Below are 19,023 nucleotides of genomic sequence, written 5' to 3' on the forward strand. Positions count from 1 at the left end.
AAATATGTACAGTATACATATAGATGAATACACAAAAACAGAAACAAAAAAATAAATCCCATGGTAGGGAAAAAAAATGCATTCAACTTTTTTTTTACAAGAACCATTAAAAGTGCTGCTGCTGGAGTATGTGAATCTATCTACCTAAAAAGAGGAAAGTTTCAGAAATGATAGGTTTCTCTATAACATACATATCAAATGATGAATGTAAATTATGTGCCTGACTGACCCATTTTTTTATCCTGTTAAAAGACCACCTTCTCCACTTCTCATTCCAATTAAAAATTTACGAAACAAACCACAATTTCGCCATTGTAATTTGTGACCCTTTGTTTTTATCAGTCTCTCTTAAATCTCTCCTTGTTCTTCTATTATATAGCACTCTTTTTAGTTCTGTTCACTGTTTCCTTCACCTTACATTACTGAGACATTATTTGATTCATTTAACAATTTAAAATTTCATTGCTTTGTAAGCCACTTTTACATAGTGCCTTTGATGATAGACAATATATACATTTAATACTATTGAGACTTGATTTTCTGCATTAAGTGCTGCCTAATGCTAACACACATGAACGATGACATAAAAGCCTAAAAAAGTGGCAAGCACTTGAGGTGTTGTATCAAACTCAAGTATATTTTCAGTTCACTTGACAGTCTTGAACTGGCTACATTTCAGTATGATGTTAATGCCTACAAATCATTTTTTTATTACAACAAATCTCAACCACGATCATGCTCGCTTTGGACAGACAATTCCCTAAATCAATCACTCTTTCCTGAAGAATACTTTCAAAATTAAGTTAAAAATTAAGTTCAGGCCAAGTGGATAAAAAAATTATATAGATTATCTTGCTTCAAATGACATCAGAAAGAAACTTACTCAAAACCTAGGAACTCTTAGCAACTGATATATGAAGGCCAGAACATTTACAGTACACTTAAAAAGGTGGGAGGTAGAAAGACAGTGTGGGCAAGCACATCCAGTGGCTGTGAAAGCACATGAGCTGTGGTTTCAAATGTCTTCTCATTACAGTTACCCAGCTATTGATGCTTTATGGTCCACACAGATAATCACATTGGAATTGATTGCCCAGTTGAGCTACAAGTACATTAACAGCATCTAACGAGCAAAGGCCTGTCTTTGTGCATGGCTTTCTGTTTCTTCCCCCAACACCCCCTTCCCCCACCAGCACTGAACGGCTCCACACAGTAATCCACAAGGACCTTTCATATGGCACACGCAGAAAAAAAAGAAAAAAAAAAAAAAAAGGGCATGTGCTTCTCAACTCCGTTTCCCATCTTTCATTTTAGACACTCCCAAACAGTATTGTAGGGGACAGACAAATATAGAGCAGGTGATTTTTCCCTCCCCTACCCTAACTTGTAAACTACTAAGTAAACCTCCTTTATTCAGTCCCCATCTCATTTTCTTGTTCTATCACAAATATTCAGCATGCATTGCTGTTTGTCTTCGAGATCAAAACAAAATCATTATTCATGCAACACAGAGATCTTAGTAACTGATGGCTGTAATTAAGTCCTTCTTTAATAAAAACACCCATTTCCTTGATATTACACATTTTAATGCACAAAGATTGAAAAGCTACCCAGAATGATTAGATGATTGCTATTTCAAACACAGCTAACTTTTGACTATCCACTAACAGACTAACCTTTCAGAAAAAGAATTATGAAAAAGTCATTCAAATTTCTTACTTTAGATTACTGCCATAACACAACCAGGTGAATTCAGGTGGATTTGATGATACTCATACAAACATATTATAAATACAAAACACAATCATTCCTCAACAGTTTACCAAAAACTGGATGAAAAGAAATACTTGGAAATAATTATCATATCTTTATAAAGGACACACTAAGACCAATATGCTAATTTATTGCATCTTATGTTTTAAAGCAATGCACAATGTCTTTACAGGTGTAACTGTAATCATAATTGGCAGATTTCTTTCAAAACCATGAGCACACTTGCTTTTGGTGTCATAGTGATTTGACCTACTACCATCCTTAAAGTCACCTGGGTATTAGCCAATTATTAAGCACACTGGCATTACCCAAATGTCAGCCAATCAAAACTGATGCAATGCATAACTGACCATTTAGTTCCTACTATGTTAAATTGCAGGTTTCTAAAATATTGCAAAGTATTAACAACATATTTAACTGATAACAACAATACCTATGAAACATTATACAGCTGTGGCAAAAGTCCTGGGCCTACCACGAAGGATATACAAAGCATATCAGCATGTACTTTCTGTAAATCTCCATCTATCCATTTTCAAACCTGTTTAACTAGATCATGGTTGTATAGAGCCAAAGCCACTAAATTGTTTCTGTAAAGATGGTTTATGTGTAGCACCAGGCAAACAAACAGATTGAAAAGTAAAAATCAACTAAACAGTCACAAATCTTTTTGGTGGCTTCCCTGCACCTCATGGTGAAATGTGGCAAAGCATAGCAATACAAGACCAGGTATTTTTCTATATTTTCCATATATTTGAAGATTCTTCAGCACAGACATTCAGATCACATATGCATTATGCACAGTAGCCACAATATTAACCATATCAGATGAAAAACACCAACAAAAAATTAAGCAGACCACTTCATCAGATGCTAACCACTACCTGCAAACCATTTTTTTTTTTTACAAAATACAATTAAATCATAAAAATAAATATAAAAAAATAATATTCACTGCATCTGAATATTTAACCCAACAATTTAATTACATTACATGCATAATTATATACTACAGATATATTAGATTCTTGCAAACAATTATAAATATGGTAGGGTTAAAGCAACAAAACAAACAAAATTCAGAAATAAGCTTGCAACATGTACATAGGAAACTAATATAGTATCTCTATATCCTTTCAATAAATCATGCAATAATTTAATGCCCCTAAATATTAATAATTAAATATGGCAGAATACATACATTAACTCATGACTTTCAGGTAACAATGAAGAGAAAAAACACAGCTCCTGTCAATGCCAATATATCATCTATCATAGTAAGCCTGTCTCTGGGTATCGCAACAAATGGCAGAAAAACCAACTGCCAAGTCTGAACACATAGTCAAAAATGAATTAATACACATAATGAGTAATTTTGTTTTGCAATTAATCCATCCCTTCTCTAAATATATGTATTCTAACACAGGATCATGGTGGACTGGACTGAACTTCCGATATCTTAGATGCAAGTTAGGAACCAGTCCATCACAAGACATGCACAGACACATATTCACACCTGCTTTTGCTTAGATCAGGCTAATTATTTGGGTACAAGAGGACACCAGTGTTACACAGAGAGTGATTGAGCTTAGAGTTGAATGCCAAACAGTGCACCTGTCAGATGACATACTACTAACTACAATATTAAATAATAATGCATGATTATTAACATAATTCTTTTTTTTGTAAAAACTTGATTGCTATGTATGGATTGTAATAAAATTAATAATAAAAAAAATAATAATGCATATATTTATGATGACAATTATACCTTATTAAAATGTGTCAGATCCAAACATTTGAAAGCAAATAAAACTGAAGCAATATACTAGTTAATTATATTACATAAAAACTATGGCAAAAAATTTTACATTTAAGTTTTGATTAAATTAAGTAAATGAGAAAATGAGCAGTACTATAGATGCAGTACTGTATATAGAGAAGTCTGTGGTACATATACACATTTTATATACATGCGCACGCACATACACTATATATTAGAAATAGAAATAGTGATACGGAATGAAGACCTATATAGATAATTACATTTACACACACTCACATCTATTATCTAAGGCTTGTATCCATATCTACACTTAATAAATGATTCAGTAATAACTTTATACCATAATTGAATATTTTTTTAAATATAAATAAATAATGGTATAATGCAAGTATATTTTAATCTTTTTCAAATTTGATGTTAGCAGTTTAATTTTTTTTTTTTTAACACTAAAGAACAATAAGTGACTGCTATTGTGGAATTTCTTCCATATTCAAGTTAGAGGAAATGTTAAAATCACTTTATTTTGTCTACAGGATGGGCTAGTCTTTAAACTCTGCTTGCACAACCAAACATTTCCATTATTTTGGCCAACAATTACTCTATTCAATCTAAAGCATCAGGACCAAAGACACTACACAGAAAAAAAAATTAAAATTAAAAAATAAAATTAAGAAAATAAATATGCAAAAAAATTAAATATTTCTGGTTACAGAAATAAATCAAAACGCAAATGTGATTTCCATAGGGCAAAATGGAGTAGGCAGTTAGGTACATTAGCTGAAAATACAGAAAAGACTTAGCTACTTAGCTTAATAAACAAAATATGCAAACAAATTCCCAAAAGTCAAAAACATTCATGCCAAACGCCACTATGCTCATAACCGACAATCAATAGTCAGGGACTTAATTTTCTCCTTTTTGACATTTCTTACCCTCTTCAAGACAATTTAAAAATTATTTTTTATAGAGCAAAATTTGAATGGTCCATTGTGGTTGAACCTTTAGGAACTTAAATAGTCTTTGCTTATAAATATTTTAATATAATATAGAACCAAAAAACATAACATACTGTTTAACTGATTCTTCAGTATATTTATATACCATCAGTCAAACAAAAGGTACAACACTGGTGGTCACCACTTGATCCATTTTCTTAGCCAGTTTACTTCCATGCAAGGCCTCAAGAAGTCAGAACCCATGCAACATTGAGGACAAAACAGGTATAAATGCATCTTCACTCATTCACAAGACAATACACATACACTAATTGAACTATTCTGCATTTTATGAGGATATGGTGGAGGGAAAAAAAAAGGGGGCTCTGGAAAAACCACACTTAGGATGGATGGGCTGCATGCAAGGAAGTGCAAGTGACCTGAAGCCGATTGTCCTTTGCATTATTATCTCTGCAGTGCTTCAAGAGGTATTTTTGAGAACATCAAATGTGCTGCTTTTGACTTTTCATTGTATGCTTTTCTGTTTTGAACATGTGGTGCTGTGTAGGAGTATGACAGGTAATTGAAGAAATCTCACACATCAGCTCTTGCATGAAATACAAAAAAAAATTAAATGGCTGATGAAACAATAATTGGATATAATACAATTATATTAATAATTTAAAAATTCTTTAATAGATCCAAGGTAGCATGGACTATGGGAGAGTGAATATTCAAGAGAAATTAAAGTTGCATTTTTCGTTTTGGCAGTAACTTTACTATACTACATATGGAGAGGCAAATAAGAGCACGAATAAGTGCAATGAATTGAAAGTAGGAGGAGAGTACTGTCAAGTGAATCAGTAACTCCTCTGTGGAGATGTTTAAATCCAGAGGCACTTCAAGAACAGTTATGTGCAAAATTAATGCTTTTTACCAGATTTGGATTGCACTACCCTCTTTGCTAGACTAATATAATTCAAAATTTTCCAATTCGAAGATGGTGCATTAATTTTTTGTTTAACTCTGTCTAATCAATTTCACACACATGGAAATGCAATTTAAGTAAATGAGCAATTGGGAAAATAAATAAAATACACACATTAACACAACCATCATGCACAAAACTGCAATGAATTTCTAATGCTAAAATTCAACCAAAGTAAAACTAGCTGCCATCTGTCACCAAATAACTTCATTGTCTTCCTCAGCATGAAAAATAGCTAGTACTGTATGCTGTTTAAATTTCAGAGAGCAAACTGCATGTAAAAGCATTATGTTTGATTGACACGCAAAAAAGCTCCCTGGATTGGATTCCATAACTAATCAGAAACCCAGATTCTTATCCGCTTGCCCTTCAAAACCTGATATTACTAAAGCTTATAATTTGCTTTCAACCCTTTGATCTATGTAATGCACAAAAGAAATCCAGATTTAAAGAGAGAGAATGTGTGTGTAAGAGACAGAGAGAAAGAGATTTTAAACCCCTTGTCTTATTAGAAGATTTTAAGACATATTATTTAGACAGAAATAACTGTACCATGAATAAACTTAATTCTGAGACATTACTAAAGAAAACACAAATTATATAAATTAATAAATGCATCAATGTCAAAACACCGTAACATGGGAAAAAAGTTGAGAAAAAGTGAATATTTCAGAATTTTTATTTTGGAACAAATACTCAAGTAAGTAAAGAAATGTTCTGGCAAGTTTGAGCAAGGCAAGTGCAGTTCAAAAATAAATAGATAAAAACATCAAAAAAATAAATAAGTTAAATGGAAACATAATAAAGATAAGTGTTAAATAATACTGTTGTACTTTATATCCAAGGCAAATGTTTAATACAATTAATTTGCATTTAATTTCAGTCTACTGTAAGTATTCTACTTTTGGCCCAAACAGGACAGAAATAACTTCCTCAAATGAACATTCAAAATGTACTCCCTATGGCATCTCTTCCACATGTCTTTGTGCATGCACAGATTTGCAAGGGCAAGCACAACTAACTAAAAAGCAAGAATACATTCAATGTAGCCATGTGTCCAGCAACATCTTCTGGAGTGTATTGCAAAAGCAGAAAATTTGCCAGTTGGCTTAGTAGGTCACTTTCACACAGAAAACATGATATAGAAAACTCAGTAGAATAAATCAAACTTATTTTAAAAGGATAGCATCGATTTTAAACTCTGACAAGTTGCCACACAACATCTCAAACTTAAACATTTAATTGTGGAAATGGGATACCAGTAGGGTACGTAGTAATCTTGAAAATTACTTCATCTTGTGTGTAAACTCTGATAATTTTTGTAATTTTCCCCCACTTTTATTCATAAATATGAACTCATAAAACCAATATAAAGCTGCATATGGCAATGTAAAAGGAGGTCTGATTGTGGCAAATGATCTTCTTTCTCTTTTAAAATAAAAATTCAAAAACCAAAGCCTAGTAATTCTAGACAAATAAGATTATATAATCAGTAAGTCAAATTAATCTTCGTTCCTTTGGCTTCATAATCAAAAGCTACAGCAAAAAAGGCAAATGTGTTGGGGAACTAAATGAATCTACCAGAATTCGTTAAGCTTTATGTATGTATGGCAAGACAACAATAAAAACAAGTGCTAGTCAAGATCCACACCTCCCTTTTCTCAATATTTCATGCACAGACAGCTTTCTCCATCCTCACCTTACTGCAGAGAACATATCGTATTGTAATGTTCCAAAAGGTGACATTTCAATATCCTATTCTGTCAGGCTCAGATTAATTTTTCTGCAGAAAATTCATCTGCTGAAATGTACAGCTGACCTCTACACATAGTAGGATGGATCCCAGGAGACAGGGTTGTAGGCAAACTATTACTAAATGGCTCTAGGCCATCAAGGAATGACAAATCAGTAGAAAGATGGGTCAGCAGAATAATTACTGTCCCCACAGCTGTCACATAAAAGGGTGAAATCTAAACATTCGGCGTTGGTAGTTTATAGGATCTATCAAAGGGTTTTAGCAGTGGTGAATCTTCTTTGGCTGCTTGCCATTCAACAAAAGATAATCTTACACCTAAACAATCCCAGCTTTAGACACAGGAAGCTTTATCTCCTGAATTATTCCAGGCGGCACCAGTCACCAGTCACAGCTGATGAAACTAAAAGAGCGTAGCTGTAATGCTTGATGACAGCAGCCCTTCAGAGAAACAGCAAGTCTATTAATGTCTGATGGTTTCATAAGCTTTACACAAATACTACAAACACAAGGGAGACCAAAAAAGGTCATTAATCAATTAAGTACTCAGACACATCACCCTTAACTCGAGAATCATTCCACATCGTCAAATACAGTATCTGCACTTTTTGAGGCTAAATATCAATTTGGAAATCACAATACATAACCAACAGAAGACATGATATTGAACAAAAACTGCAACAATTACATTAAAAATGTGTTAGTTACTTTACTGGAACATGGAAAAGGCTTACAGAGTTCTTCACTGTGCTTTCAACTTGGGGGGAAAAAAGCAAACACAAAGTTTGTACCATATCTTATAAATATAACAGCACATATTATATAATTATGTGAGGGGTTTGAGATACTACTAAAATTGTCATTAGCGAACAAATACCAGAACACTACGAAAAGGATCCTCAAACACTTTCCTATTTATCAGTATGACTGTGTTCAAACAAAACCTACATTCACACCAAATATTTACATACACATATTTGTCTTTGTATAAATGTTTTGTTTCATTGCATATTAGTTTGTGTCACTGTGATTCAAAGATCAAAGACATCAGTTTAAGCTTTGTAATTTTTCAGCACCCAAAGCTGCTCCAAAAAGTGGGCTTAACTCATCCAAAGTAGTACCCAAGCATTGAACAGAAACATAAATAAAGAAAACCTTAGGCAAATAACATCTTTTAGTTTGAGGTGATAACTATGAAACCTGGGAGCTGTAAGCTGCATTTTTATACAGAGTAGTACTGCATTTAACGGTTGAATTTATAATGTATGTTAAGCATAAGCTAAGCTGTAAACTCCAAAACATAATAAAATTTTGAGCTTTCTTATTCAAGGTTTCATTTACAAATATTAGACTGTTGAACTATGTGCCTTAAAGTTTGATAAACAGAGAAAATGTTAAGTACAGATAAATTACACAATTTGAGTGTATGCACATTTAATTTTTGTTGACAGTTCAAAACTGCTTCCCATAATTTCTGAAAGATCTCCGCCCCATTAAATATTTTACATTTTCTCACAAAATTAGAATTTTTTCAGTTGAAAGCTTGCTTCCAACATTGCTTATCAAAAAATGGTATAAACGTTCAGTTTGGATTGCAAAAAGAATGCACAGAAAAATAAAGAAAGCATTACGTGAAACCTTATATTAAGCAAACATTATCAGCAGATATTTACATGGTGAAAATATCTAAATCAAAATCAAGTGCATTTGGTTCAAGTTAATAGAAAGTATTCTAAGTGGCAGTGAAGAAATAAAGTAGTTGAAAATTAACATTAATATTAGAAAAATAAAAGTAGAATGATATAGTTATTGCTAGAAAGCAAAGAAACAAGCACCACTGCTGCACATATTCAGAGTTCTGGATTTAAATCCAACCCCCATCATTGTTTCCATGGAGTTTGGACACGTTTTTGACCAGGCATTTCAGTTTCCTTTCATACCCCAAAGATCTGCAGGTAAAGCAGGCTTGTGACTCCACCTTACCCCAGTGTGACTGCATGCATAAGTATATTTAACAATGAACTGTCAGCTTCTCCAGCTTTGCTTCTCATCTCAATTCTGCTGTAATGAGCCAGAGACTATTGCAGACTTGCTGTGGATGAAGCAGTTCCAGAAAAGGAACGGATACAAGTTTTGGATGCAGTTATAAACCATTTTAATACCAATTGGAATACACTTCTAAATTTAACTGTATTATTAACTTTGGAAGTTTCCTTTCCCAGGTATATAGATTTAACATGGAATATACAATTTCCAACGTGAAAGGTAATTAAAGATGAGCAATGAAAAATAAAGATAACAGTTGATTTTTCTATTTCAGCATGGTGCATAGATGTCTTTATTACTTGGCTGAATGGAAACTAACTACTTATAACAGTCCTTTCTTAAAAACATTTTAAAAATTATAATATTATATAACTAAATAGGCACAACACCACATTTCTAAAGCTGTAAAGTAATATGCCTTTCCTACTCTGCATGTTGTTGATTATAATTTCAGGCTCTGTGGTTGTATAGACTTTCCATAGCTTGCCACATTCTTTCATTCATTCATTTTCCTAATCTGGTTGACCCAACAGTTGGAAGATGTGCTCGGATTATAAAAACAATGCCTTTGAAGAAAGTGTTTATTTGAAATAAGCTGAAGAAAACATTTGCATGTTACGCACAGGAGTACAAGTGAACAAGTTACAATTAATACAATTGGTGGAGAATTCAACTTTCTTCCTGAACATCCATCTATCATCCAACCCACTATATCCTAACTACAGGGTCACAGAGGTCTGCTGGAGCCAATCCCAGCCAACACAGGGCGCAAGGCAGGAAAAAAACCCCTGGCAGAGCGCCAGCCCACCTCAGTCTTCCTGAACATCCAATTCCTAAATATGATTTAAACAACCCTTTAACTTTAAGAATACACAGAGTAATGTTCATGTCCATTTTCACTTTTTATGACTTAGGTTTATGGCACCCCACGTTTGAGAATCAATAGAATTTTTAAAGTTTTTAAATGTGCCATGTAAATTAAAGGAGGAGGAAAAAAACTCTAGTGGCCAGTAGCAGTTTCTCTTAATGCAGAAATATTGGAACATATTTTGTACAGATAACTTTGGATATATCAGTTTAACACAAACTCCTAAAGTCGCATTCAAATTAATATTTTTTAATAAGAAGTTGCTATTAAAATGAATTCTAAGGCTGGCAACTATGGCTAAAATGCAACTTGACAAAAAAAAAAAAAAAAAAAGAGAGAAAGAAATACAGTGATAGTCACAACATGGGTGATAAATTCAACCAGACAGATGAGCTGGTAGAGCTATTTATTTTTCAAAAAGGTTTCCTTCTTTTAATTCCTCGAGAATCAGGCCCCTTGCTTCACGTCCAATAAAAGATCTGTAACATCCCATCAGCAGAACAGACCTCAGATGACCTTTGATCTGGCCTTTGCCAAAGAACCATTCTCTCCTTCTAGGCCTGAACCACAAAAGAAATTATTCTAAGGCACTTCGGTTTACCTAAACAGCTGTATGGGTTTTGCCATCACATTTAAGAAAAACACTTACTATAAACTTCATCATACCAGTGTTAGCTACAGAAAATCTAAATGTTGGTCTTACTTACTAATTGAATGTCTGGCAGTTACATTACGTTTAGTAATAATCTGATTACTGCTATTTTATGTTTAAAATCCTGAAAATGTAAATCCTAATGTTTCTAGATAGTTATTATTATATGTAGAAAGCAAAGCACTCGCACATGAATGGATCAAATTTCATATTTTGCTCAAAAATGATGTTCTTTTTGTTTAGATCACTTGAACTTATATATATATATATATATATATATATATATATATATATATATATATATATATATATATATATATACACACACACACACACAAATGTCATTTTATTTAGCTCCTCCATATAACACCATATATGATGACTCTAAATTTAAATAGAGTATCTTGACTTTTTCTTTCATTTTCTATCCAGTCATATTTTTAATGCTTCTGTCAGCTGCAGACAAATGATATCATGCGGATAATATTTCCTGAAGGCAATCACAGAAGTCATTTCTGAAGCATCTTGATAAATTATCCAGCTTTACAGAAAGTTCAGTATTTTGCAGGCAGTAAAATTTACCATCTTCTCCACGTGTTCAGGGTTTTATGATAGGCCATTTATAAATGAACAAAACAATATAAAGCAATCCTTTTTAATAAAAAAAAAAAAAGAAAGAAAAAACTTTACGCAGAACTACCAGCAAAAACATGTAATACTTTCATGGTGCTAACCAAGAGAAACACTAAATTATAGCATATGTAATATGTACATACTCTTAAGTACCTAGCCATCTCTCTAAAATATTTATACTATCCATTCAAACCTGCCCTTTGCTTTTCTGTATCATAGGGAATCTCTAAAAATCTATATGCAAATAAATAAATAAATAATAATATGTACAATGTGCAAGTTTAGGAAGGCATAGCCCCTCGACGATACCTTTCATCTGCAAGATGCAGCAATGTATGGGAAAGAACACTCTGAATATGATACCACCATGAATAAAGAAGCAATTCCTGATCTAAAGCTTTTTAGAAAGAGCCCAGCAAATCCACAGGAGGCCTTCACACTGACTGAGCACAGACTCAGCCCAGGAGACAAGCATGCCACAGAGAGAAAAGGAAGGAGGGGGGAGTTTCACAGCAGAGCATTTTCTAGTAACAAAGACATTGTCAAAATGACATTTTCTTTACAATGAATGCTAGCATTTGCTTATAAGCCATAAAAAGAATAATTTCAGCCTGCCAGGAGCCTAGCTAATGCCCAGTTTCCCCCCAGAGAGAGTTCCTGTCAAACGTAATAAGAGCTGCAAAGGCCCTCTCTACAACATAATGAGCACTTAGGACGCACTGGTGATCAGTCAGCGAAAAGGCATCAATTTGAGCCTGGCTACACCCTTGGGCCCAGACGTCACCAGTTTTAATAAGAATTATGATTATTTTATGCTGCACGCCTCCAGGATCTGCGACACTGACTGCATAGTCTGAAAGGCAGGGCTACATTTATTTCTTATCAAGGAGAAGATAGGTTGTATTATTATTGTGCAACCCCCTTTTCCTTTGATCCAGTATAATCAATTTTACAAGAAATGGAGCACTATTTCCCATGACATATGGATACATTTTTGTCAAAAACTATATTTACTTGATCTGAATCTCTTTTCATCATAGCAAAGATTGTAAATACCTTTTGATCAAATGACAGCTGTCGCTTATCAAATCAAACTCAACTAGAATGTATATGGATTTAAGAAAAACCAAAATGATTCTCCAATACAAGACATTGCTTATTATCTACTGCACAGATACAATCAAGTATAAAAGACTAAAGTCTGAGACGCTACATAAATTCTACAGTTCAATGACATTTCTGACAGGAACTTATCTAGGACTAACAGAGAACGTTGTTAGGTATAATCAACTTGGCAACCATACCTCACCCAAGTATAATCTCAGATGATGAAGCCCCAACTACCATAAAAGCATTAACAAATGTTTAAACACTTTTTTTTTTTTTTTAACTGAAAGCTATGAATGGTGCAATATAAAATAAAGACTGAATAACTGTGAAGTACTATAAGGCACAATGTTGCATTGATTATGACAAGTAATTCAAACAATCTCATTTATGCAATTTGTGAATCATATGACCTATGTACATACACTGCTTTTCAGATCAATTATACAGGTTAAACCAATGTAATTCTATTCTAGCCAAGGTAAGTCCTCTTGCAAATGACATAGGGGGTTTCAAACTATACCGATTGAAAAATACAGGTTGAAGTACTGTTGAGAATGTGCCCCAGTAAATTCAAATGTAGGACTGTTTTAAGCCAATGCTCAGTGCAAAATGTGTATCCAGTTAGTATTCTTAAATTACTATACATTTCAAGATAAAGGTTTTACTTTTACAACTAAAATTCATAATACATGAGGTTTGACAAAAACACTAGGTAGATTTAATCTTTAAATAACAGGAAGCTCGCTCATTTTCACTGTTCCCTTAATTTCTTGTTTCAGATATGCTTCAATAATTCCATAAATCCATTGTACAATGAAACACAGATAATGTGTGTAATTTTCTATATATTGTACACAATCAAATTACACACTTCAAAAAGTAAAAGTGAAAGGACTACAAATCCAAATTAAGGCTCAATCCCATTGGTACCTAGCAGGGTAATTGCATAGAGTGTACTAAACAAGGTAAAGCACTTTCTTTATGGCTTCAGGTACACAGACTATCAGTACATTTGAGGGTGGAGAAAGCCTTTTGAGTAATAGGGATGAACCATGCCTGAAAACGGTTTTAATCTCCTTTCAGTAGGTGGTAAAACTGGAGTGATCAAAGCATTAATGTTACATCCTGAAAACACACAGGAACATTTATACGATACAAGGGTAAAAGACAGAATGTAACATTCGCTGTCTGGCTAAACTCGAAACAAGTATTAGCTTCAGAAATGCATTCAAGGGACAGAAAAAGTTTGTAAAATTCAGTACACCGGAGGACACAAGAAACCTTCATTTCAACTGAGAAAATAAAACTTTTGTTTAAGTTGGCTTTGTTTTTCTAAATTTAGAATGTGGAATCAAATTTTAAAGACCAGACACTGTATACCATTACAATGCTGCATATTAATATTGAGATAAGTCATATTCTGCTTCTGATGATTTAGAATTGTCTCCTTATTGCTGTTAAATGGTTCTTCACAAAAAAAAAAAAATTCTTGCATAAAGATGCAGGTGCATACAGTAATGCATCAGAATTAACAGCAGCTGATTTATGCTTGTCTCTGTTTTTCATTAACTGACTGCTTATCTAGAATGATTTACACATCCACTTCTAATCAGCAAGCCAAAAGAAAAAGAAAGCAGTCCTGTGTTATAGAATTAAAGGACAACAAGGCATTTTTTACTGAACTTATAAAAGATGTACAGATGATAAGCAATGCTGAACCATGTGATATGGAAAAAGAAATAATGAAAAAAATCAAAAGATGTGAACAAATGTTTTGTATGTACAAACACTGAGGTGTAAACCTGTGGATGCTCGGGGCCTGTGTTGAACTGCACTGTCTACTTTAAATGCAATGAGCACCAAAATGAATGTACTTAAATTGCTCTCTGCGACTTGCATTCTTACCATAATAAAACAGGAGCAAAAAAGTATAATACACACACTTTATACCACATATTAATTTCACAAAAATTACTTGAAGTCTAAATATTTTAGTATTATTTTGGGTGGGCTGAGAATGTCACCTAATCTAAAACATACTAATACAATTTCACCAAAACATTCAAACACTTTCTCCCCATTTCTCAAACTGAAAGGTGATGTGATGACAAGCCACATGAGGCAGACAAAACTCAATTTTTGCAGCAAAAGTGAAAGCTCTTTATAAGATTTATGGGAGTTCATTGTAATTTTTTTGATATTAATACCTTATTACTTCCACAATTAAAGCTCAATTCAAAGTTGGCTAAATGAACCAATTCAACTTTTGGACCTATTTGACTTCAGAATATTTATCAACACTCTCCCAATTGACCATCAACAGAAGTGCAAGAGACAACAGATCGCTTTGTACACTAACACTATAAACATATAGTTACAATTATAATTAGAAATGAAAAATACCTAAACACTTTACTTAAGAAAAAAAGTTTAAAAAAAGCAAAATGCCATTAAATATACTACCTAAAGGTTAATTTTTTTGCTTACATTGGCCTCTTCCTTCTGCTAATAATTCACTAATTCTCTTTTAACATTTCAAAAATGTTACACTCTTTACATTGAGACCTGTTGCTTAAACTAAAACAAAACAGAAAATTAATATGTTGAGCTCTGCTTATTTTTAAATAAAAAGTGTTTACTGACAAGGAGGAACTCTGCTTACTTTTTAAAAAAAACAACAACATTTACTGAAGAATACAGATGAAAGTAAAAAAGACATCTTACCTGTTTATGCATTTCAATATTAAGCCCATAAGACATTTCATAGTACTGTGAAAACAGAAGACATATCAATTAACATACCGAGTAATGTATGCAAATGTGCAGATTACAGGAGATATGTCCCATCACATCTTAATGAACAAAAATAATTGTCTAATTAAAGTTGATTCCTTGTTAGTAGACAGTTGTACAACGCTAAATCAACAAAGAGGGGTACTCGTCATATCAAGTGCAGGTCACTTACCATAACGTAGTGTCTCTGCATTTCTGTTTTCTCGCTTGCCAGTTTTTCACACTCCAGTTTTAAACTGCAAAAAGGACCCATCATTTAGCTACCAATCTATAACAATCTGCAACAGTTAACATGTTAATTGCATGAGCTTTATCAACCCTGGCGTATTTTAAAAATATTGTTTCAAAATATGAAATAGATAAATAAGAAGTATACTTAAGATGTTTGTATAAAGTGATTTGTTCCAAAAATAAAAGCAAACTTGGGAGATCAACAGTAGCCAGATGCATAAAGCATCTTTTTAAAGCCAAACTACTCAGTGTTTTTCATTTTTTTTAAATCCACCCTTGGAGTCATGCAGATTTAAAAACAATGCTTTAATATTTTTCCCACCCATGTGAAAGCAGTTAGTAAAATGTACATTACACTTTGAGAGCTGAAGCACATGATTAAGGCCAGCTTTCAGCAATCAATTCATGACATTGCCATCCATCTCTTTGAAACGTTTAAAATGTACAAAGAATACTGAAAAGAACATTTAAAACTTTCATATACCATAATTATGTGCATTTAAAGTGTGAATTTAAGTATAAGACTTTATTAGCAAAATAACATCATTCACATAATTATCAGTGTAAACAAACATGCAGCACACAGACCTTAATTATACCAATTATATACATTTACACCTATGTAAACAAACTTATGAAACCCAGTGTAGGCCATGTACTAAACTGTATACTACAGAAAACAAACGGGGCTCGTTCTGAATGGTAACGTTCATTAAAAGGTACATAACATTAAATACTGTCACTGAAAAAACTTTTTATAGGAGTACCAGACAACCAGAATGTAGTTTGTGTTTTGCTTTTGTTTTTAAATCTAAATGGTTACTTTTACAAATGTCTAGTTGACAAAATCAATTTCTGCATTCCAAAAATATAAAAATACACATTAGTCAGTTGCAGTTCCACATCTGAGGAACACAGTATGCAAAGCACTTAAATATTTTATAAGACAGTAAACAACATCTATGAAAATTTACGAAGCCCCGAAGTATTAGTTAGAAGGACTTATAGTATTTGCCTGTTTTTAAATAACTTGCATTTTCTATCTTTTTTTACCAATAATTCACACATAGAAAAGGATCATGTGAAATGATGTCTGACATTATACGTTTTAGATTCCAAAAAGGACACTTGCCTGGCTTTGGAATATCACAGCATTATTATGCATCATTTGCCTATTAATTTCATAATATACTTAAAGACGGTGGAGATCACACAACTCCGATCGACAAACACACCTTTTACTGTACACAGATTATCTTGACGCGACGGGGGGAGGGAGGGGGTTGTTAGACAAGAAAAACCGTCGGCACTGATTTGATAACCTCTCTTATTCAAAGAGACTCCAAACGCCACCCTCTGGTTTGCGAGCTTAACCGCAATTTACCTACCGCAGGCAAGTCAACACAGTGCCTGCGCCCAAATAACAAGAGGGAAGCAGATCGGTGGGGTGCAGGGTGCCACCGCGCAATGATCTAAATGACACAGATCAGTATTTTTACGCACCTGTGATACTGAGCTTGGAGAAACTGGAATTCTTCTTTTATCCGATCCAGAGACTCAGGAATGGTGAATTTGAAAGGCTGTCCCGCTGCCTGATGCGGCGTCTTTAACAGAGCAGAAGGGTGGGGGAAAGGAAAAAGACACAATATAAAAGAAACGCGCTGACTTGCACACATCTACAAAATGGAAACGCCATTGACTACTCTGTTCAAGGGTTCAATTCCCAGGCCTCCCTTAACCCTCACCACCTCCCAACCCCCCTCCCAAAAAAATAACACTCATCTGGACAAGAACAAGAATCAAAGTATACACGAAACGGATAACCTATAGGCGGCATGGCACATAATACAGATTAAAGGGAAAAAGGAAATTGGCACAGCCGATGCGGCACAATAAAGTAGCTTCTCTTCTTTGTGCCAGTAACGCAACCGCTCACACAATCCGAAAAGCGAAACCAGAAGAGAAGCAACGAGGCACTAAGCACCCGAGCGCTTCCCTTTGTGTGTTGCTGTAAACTTACGGGATGTCTGCTTTGAGGAAACATTCCTTCTCCAGTGGCGGACTGGCTCCCAGAAGCACTGTTCAGCTGCCTCCCCACCTTTTATCTCACGGCAGGTTTGGGAGAGAAACTCGGTCAAAAAATCTCAGGATTTAGGACAGCACCATCATTAATTCCGAAAGACCAAGAGACAGAAGAGAAATCCAAGCTTCGACCAATCTCAAGAATATGGTTAAAACAAAAAAGCACACCGCCCCGCGTACAAGCCACAAACGAATCCTTATGTACGGGGAACTGGCGCTTCTTATTCGGTGTAGATCACAAGAAAGAGCAATGCGCTCAGTCGGTCTATCCTTCCGAAGGGTCCAGCAAAGGAAATTAAAAACAAATAGCCAAAAGTATGTGGAAGCGCCCCTGTTCAGTGACTTCAAACTCTCGTCGACTCTGATGTAGGGGTCCCAGCAGCTATATCCACCGAAATTAATGCCGAAAAAGGGAAGCTGTGTTTTGCATGAGTCCACAATGGTGATCTTGAGACTAGAACAAATACATGACCTCAAGCCGAGGAAAGGGTACAGAATAGCATGCTAAACCAAGATAAACAAAAAGGATAGTCTAAAATACAAAGAGGGATAAAACCATTTGTCGAGTATATCCCCTTGAAAAAATCACGAATCAAAAAAACAAGTTTAAAAAATAAAGATAGTTGGGGGAGGAAAAAAAAAACCTTACTAGGAATAACAACGTAGCTTCCTACCCTACACTATCCCACTGCTTACATTAACACGCGGTTTCACACTCCCAGAACTAACCAGATCTACGCCCGCCCCTGGAAACTAACATTAGCCAATCATGGTTCACTGCACACGTGGGGCCCTGACGTATTACTAGTAATTTCTCCAATAGCGACGCGAGTTGAAAATGCACGTCGGCCTGCTCCACTGAGCTACGGAGGCCCGGTCCAATGAAAACAAGGATACTGCCGAGAGTGGAATGAAGTATGAGCAGGTCGGTCTACGGGAGACTGACAATCCTCGTCTGTCAATCAAAGTAACGTGGGGCCTCAATGCGCTCTTAAAGCGACAGACTGTTTTTGTACCGTGTGTTCTGGGTGACAAAATTACAAGCGTAGGGCTCTGTTGTACCTACAGATTTTTTACATTTGTTTTACAGGTCATAAATTCAATTCTGTATACATGATATAAGCATTATTAGATTTTTAAAACAATTCCATTGATTTGAGATGGTCTTGATTTTTATTTTTTTTACTACAGAAATTCTAAATGCTGGTTTTCTGAAAGGAAGCGAATGGAGACCCGCTCGCACACATACCCAGCCTCCGACATACTGTTTCAATTTAGATTTGATAGTCTTGTTCCATGATAGCACGGTGACTCAGTAGCAAGTGTTGCCTCCTTGAAGTGGCAGCATTTGTCAAAGTTTTACATTCTGCCTT

General features: G+C 34.4%; 1 protein-coding gene across 6 annotated transcripts in view; it reads right to left on the reverse strand.

Annotated features, from left to right (window-relative positions):
* The window catches only part of LOC120527309 (transducin-like enhancer protein 1), a 116,628-nt gene extending 98,276 nt beyond the window's left edge, over positions 1-18,352 (reverse strand). For 3 of the 6 annotated variants that reach the window (XM_039750573.1, XM_039750575.1, XM_039750571.1), the window contains exons 1-4: positions 17,589-18,352; positions 17,072-17,172; positions 15,510-15,573; positions 15,269-15,313 (exon numbers count right to left, since the gene is read on the reverse strand). In XM_039750573.1, coding sequence (XP_039606507.1) covers positions 15,269-15,313; positions 15,510-15,573; positions 17,072-17,172; positions 17,589-17,612 — 234 coding nt within the window. In that variant the 5' untranslated portion in view covers positions 17,613-18,352. The remainder of the gene's footprint in view (positions 1-15,268; positions 15,314-15,509; positions 15,574-17,071; positions 17,173-17,588) is intronic. The other 3 variants (XM_039750570.1, XM_039750572.1, XM_039750574.1) reach the window with 2 other exon arrangements.
* Between the last annotated feature and the right edge of the window lie 671 nt (positions 18,353-19,023).

This window comes from Polypterus senegalus, chromosome 4 (genome assembly GCF_016835505.1).
Source record: "Polypterus senegalus isolate Bchr_013 chromosome 4, ASM1683550v1, whole genome shotgun sequence".
Taxonomy (NCBI): Eukaryota; Metazoa; Chordata; class Cladistia; order Polypteriformes; family Polypteridae; genus Polypterus; species Polypterus senegalus.